The 6000-nt window shown below is 27.4% G+C and overlaps 1 protein-coding gene across 1 annotated transcript; it reads right to left on the bottom strand.

Annotated features, from left to right (window-relative positions):
- Positions 1-871: 871 nt before the first annotated feature.
- PmUG01_09029000 (conserved Plasmodium protein, unknown function) lies at positions 872-2434 on the bottom strand (the record flags this gene model as incomplete). Its single annotated transcript, XM_029004979.1, has 1 exon — positions 872-2434. The coding sequence occupies one exon, from the start codon at positions 2432-2434 to the stop codon at positions 872-874; it is 1563 nt and encodes a 520-aa protein (XP_028861614.1).
- Positions 2435-6000: the final 3566 nt, after the last annotated feature.

Genomic DNA, 6000 nt, shown 5'->3' with positions numbered 1-6000 from the left:
TGTCTTTTTGTATATGAGCAAGTATATAACAACCTTTACTGAAAAAAAACAAAAAAACAAAAAAAACACTTAGCGCATACATAAACTATGTGTGCAGAGCGGAAGTATTTATACGGACGAAATTTCTTTACCTGTCCATGGATGAGATTATAAACATTTTTAATTTACAAAAAGTATAAAAATTACAAAAAAATACATTTTCATTTTTGTTAATTATAGTTTAACATAAGTTAAATAAAACAAAAAATATCAAATGGGTCGCATATGCGCACATATGTGCATGTGTATGAATGTAAATACACAAGTATGTGTATAAATTTGTTGGTGAATTAATACACAATTAAATGCTTCCCCTTTTAAGACACAGCAAAAAGCGAAAAAGGAAAGCAAAGTAAGCACAACATATAGTATCTGTAGCTAAAATTTATATGTAAAATTATAGATAATAATAAGCAATTTAGGTTAAAGAATATTCGCCTATTTTTATATTTTTAATGAGGGAAAGAAAATCGCTGTAATTATCGTCAAATTATTTTCTATGTTAAACATGAATTTACTTAAGAATAAAAAAAAAAAAAAAATGTAACAGTTGTGTTATATATGCATATAATGGTAGTTAATTTTTTTTTTTTTTTTTTATTATTATGTATTTATTTTCCTTATTTTTTATCTTCTTTATATGTCTTATCCTTTTTATCTTTTTATTTTATTTTTTTTTTTTCTCACTTCTTAAGTCTTTTTCTTGACTACAAAAAAAAAAAAAAAATCCGAGTGTGAAATGTATGATCTATATAACATTGTTTTAGATGCCAAATGTTACTGAGCATGTTCTACATAGGGGTAAAAATAAATGATAGTCATTGTATTAACTCTATGAAAAATTGCCACTCATATCATTAGAAAAATTGTTTAAGTTGTTCATATTTTCCATATTGTTCATGCTTTCTGTATTGTTCATATTTTCTGCACTGTTCATAATTTCTGAACCGATCATAACTTCTGACCCGTTCATCATTTCTGACCCGTTCATCATTTCTGACCCGTTCATCATTTCTGCACCGTTCATATTTTTTGCCCTGTTCATATTTTCTATATTGTTCATATTGTTCATGTTGTGCATATTGTGCATGTTGTGCATGTTTTCCACATCATCCATATTTTCAATATCGTCCATATGAACCCCGTGCTTCATATTATTCGCACAAACCAAATTAGGGAAATTGGACATATTAGGAATTTGATGCACACTTTTCATATCGCTGTAGTTCTCCACAAAATTGTTCACGCCATTTAAGTTGTTCATTCCGTTTATGTTGTTCATTCCGTTTATGTTGTTCATTCCGTTTATGTTGTTCATTCCGTTTATGTTGTTCATTCCGTTTATGTTGTTCATTCCGTTTATGTTGTTCATTCGGTTTACGTTGTTCATTCCGTTTATGTTGTCCATACCGCTTACATCGTCCATACCACTCATATCACACATATTTATATACTTTTTATAATCATCCTCTGAATTTATATTGGCAGGAAGTCTACTGTTGTAGTTATTTAAATATATGCTGTTACCATTATTGTAACGTTTATTAGTTTTCATGGCAAATATAGATTTCATATTTTCATACAGATCCATGTAGTTGTTATTATTATTACTACTACTGCTATTATTATGGTTGCTATTATTATGATTACTATTACTGTTGCTATTGTTATTATGATGATTACTACTACTATTATTATGATTACTACTACTATTATTAAGATTACTACTACTATTATTTTGACTACTATTCTTATGGGTATGCGTGCAAGTACTAGTATGGTTATCAATTACTTTCATTAACGAATCATTAGAATTTAAATCATAATTATATAAAGATGTGTTGAAGTTACTGTTTAAATGCGCATGCATAACCTCATGCATATTCTCATGCATACCATCATGCATATTATCATGCACACCATCATGCATACCATCATGCATACCATCATGCATATTATCATGCATACCATCATGCATACCATCATGCATATTATCATGCATATTATTATTGCTAAAACTGCTTATGGAAGAATTATTTTTTTTCTGAATAGCAATATATACTCTAACTTTCCTGTTTTTTTCAATATCTTGTTTTATTTTACGCATCCTTCTTTTTAATATTCTTTCATATTGTTTATCATTCACATATATTATACCATTCCCAAAATTTTGATTATTATTTATATAATTTCTGTCATTACACATTATATTGTTTCTGTTCATCATCATATTGTTCATATTAATCATATCTAATGAGTACTGCTCAACTTCACTACTGGTATTTGTATTAGTATCGATTAAGTTACTCTTTGATATGTATATAGGCATATCATGGTTATTCCTTTTGCTCTTCACATAACTTTTATGTGTTGTTGACTTTTTTTTTTCCATCATTCTAAGACTTCCTGCAAGCTGTTGTATGCAGACTTGCACAGTGGTTCATGTATGTGTGTCAATGTACTTGGAGGTCTGCTCGTTTGGGTGTGTACTATTCGTTCTACATATGCATATGTAAATAAATAAATAAATATATATATATATATGTATATATATATACGTATATATATGTACATATATACAGGTACCTATATATGTGTACGCATGTTCGAGCGGATAAACACCCATGAAGAAAAATTCGGGACGCTTTTCCTCCTTGCTAATATTTGGATATCTTAATGATTTTCAAAAAATGAGCTTGCACGTACAGGTATTTGCATTTTTTGCCTTTGAAAAACCGTAGAATTAGTTAGCGATTTGAATACTTGGTAGCTTCCTTCTCACTGTACCGCTTCTTAACTGCCTAATTACTTCACTACTGCTTTACCTAAGTAGTAATTACTCATTTGCCCATAAAGCGGTGAAAAGGCGTGTGTATGTACCCTTACGTTTGACTGAATAGTGAAATGGATGTAATGGGGGCGAAATATAAGTAATACGTTGTGTGTGTATGTGTGTGTGTGTGTGTGTGTGTGTGTGTGTGTGTGTGTGTGTGTGTATGTAGTAAATGTAAGATAAGTATTTTTTGATGGAATATTTTGGGCGTGCATAACTGATGATTTTTATTTATATGAGAAAAATGAAACGTCCATGATGTTAATTCTTAAGAAAAATGCATATACCCATAAAAAGTACATACATTTACATATACTTTTATACATACACACGTATAATTACACATACAATTATTCAAACAGACATATACACATACATACATATACATATATATATATATATATATATATATATATATATATATATATATACATACACACGATGGCATGAAACAAAAAAAAAAAAAAAAATTAAGGCATCTTGAAAACGCTTTTTGGGTCACTCGTACAGTTGAACATGAGCATGTTCATATTTTGGACAACAACGAGATGAAGGGATAAAAGAGAAAGCAAATAGGCAAAAAAAAAAAAAAAAAAAGTTGTATTTATTTTATCCCCTTTTCACTTTTATTTTTCGTGTGTAGCAAAAACAGAGGAATTGTTTAACAACCTGTATAAAATCATGAACTTCTTCGCATTCTCAAATGATATATTTTTTTAAAAATAAAATCGTTAAGAAGTTAAGAGTAAAAAAAAAAAAAAAGAAAATTTATGAAAGGGGGGCGTTATAACAATCTTTCACGTTTCACATGTTACAATATACGTGTTACAGTATACATCTTACAATATACGTGTTACAATATACATGTTACATTGTACATGTTACAATATACGTGTTACAATATACGTGTTACAATATACATGTTACAATATACATGTTACATTGTACATGTAAGATTTTATTTGTTATATTTTTCATGTTACTAGTTACATGTTACGTTTTATGCTTATGTTTATGTTCATTTCGTGTTCATGTTTATGTATAATTTAATTTTTTTCTTTTTTTCTCACCTTTTAAGTTGTTTGCATGGTTAAAAAAAAAAAAAAAAAAAATTATCTATTCTTTTTTGTTTCCTTATATAATCCTAATAACATTACAGATAATAAAAAGATAAAAAAAAAAAAAAATATAATAAAATAAAATAATAATAATTCAATTAGAAATGTAATCGTTATAAGGGAAAGATATTTTTGCCCACAGAATAGTTCTCACACTTCAATGACCATAACCCATGGTACTCGCGTATACACGTACACATATTCTTATATACATACAAATTTATATATATACACATATGTACACTGTGATGATATATATACACGGGCATGTGTATACTCTTCCCCTCAGTTGGATTCTCATTTGACGTTCATATAATTAAACAAAAAAACTCCAAGAATAAAAAAAAAAAAAAAAAAAAAAAAAATTACATTTTTCACACATATAAAAAATGGTAAAAGAAAAAAGAAATGGAATTCTTCTATTAAGAAAAAGTAAACATGTTCTCTTCTTGATAGTAGTTAAGAAGAAAACATGTACGGGCAAATTATCTTTTTTTATAGTACATAACATTTAACATTTATTTTTTTTATTTTATTTTATTATTTTTTTTTTTTTTTTTTTTTATTTTATTTTATTTTATTTTATTTTTTCTTTTCCCATAACTTCCAGTCCAAATGAAATTTAGTAGATAAAGAAAAAGCGGAGAAACAAAGCAAAAATGGTTAAGGAAAAAAAATTTAGTGTGATAGTAACTGTTAGCGGGTTTTTACCATTTTGTTAATATATTAGCGTCTACTCACATGTTTGAAAATTGTACGAAAAATAAAACAAAAACAAATACAAAAAAAAAAAAAAAAAAGAACAATTGCAACATTTCTTATTTTACGTGAAGAGAACACCTTTTATTTCTTCTTCCGCGAATTAAATAAGACGTATGTCGTTAAACGTACCTGTTATTATTATCTTTTTAGTTCTTTTTCGTTCTCATTGTTTTATTTTTATTTATGATTTCTTTTCCTTTTTCATTCCTCCCCCTCTATTTTTTTACATTTTATTTGTTTACCTGACTTTTTGATATTTGTTTCTCTAATCTGTCCCTTTCGCTGAAGGGAAACTGCAAGGTCCATTTTGGATCAGTAAATACAAAAAGTACGAGAACCGGTGTTTCTACATAGCAGATTTTAATTATTTAAAAATGGTGTAACGAGTGCATATATATATATATATATATGCATATGCACACATAATACACCTCTTCCGATACAACTCAATTTTCAAATTTACCTTTATTTTTCCCTATTAAAAGGATTAAGTGCATGGTCTACTTTGTCCTTTAAAATATTGGCATGAATGAAATTATATTAAGATATAGCTAAACGTTATATGTTCTTTTAAATTCAATATCTTTTTGTATCTTACATGTGAAGCTTATGCATTTGCCTCTGATGAGATCAGCTTGTGCTTTATTACATGCACATGTACATATATGTGCATGTAAACAAAGGTACTTACAACGGGCATGTATACACTCTGTTGAGAAACTGAATGGAATTATGTAATTCGACAATTATCTTGACATGAGGAAATTATACACCTTTTGTCTACATTATCTAATATATTTTGCTATTTCTATGCTTTACGATTTTAAAAAGCATAAACCAAAAAATTCATCAAAAATTTTTGTTTCAAACGTAATATCATGAGCAGAATTACGATAATGGGAATTGCGAAAAAACGGGATGGAAAAAAAAAAAAGAAAAAAATGAAAAAAAAGAAATAGCAATTTATACTAGTGAAGGGCAAAATAAAAAACTAAAAAAATTATTGAACAAGGGCATGATTTGTGTGGAAGTTAGTTCCACTTACAATATGTACGTATATATACATATATACCTATATACATATATACCTATATACATATATACCTATATACAAATATACCTATATACAAATACACCTACATACACATATACCTATATACACATATACCTATATACATATATACCTATATACAAATATACCTATATACATATATACCTATATACAAATATACCTATATACATATATAC

Source organism: Plasmodium malariae, assembly GCF_900090045.1.
Source record: "Plasmodium malariae genome assembly, chromosome: 9".
NCBI classification, from domain to species: domain Eukaryota; phylum Apicomplexa; class Aconoidasida; order Haemosporida; family Plasmodiidae; genus Plasmodium; species Plasmodium malariae.
This window is presented reverse-complemented; position numbering and strand designations above follow the sequence as displayed.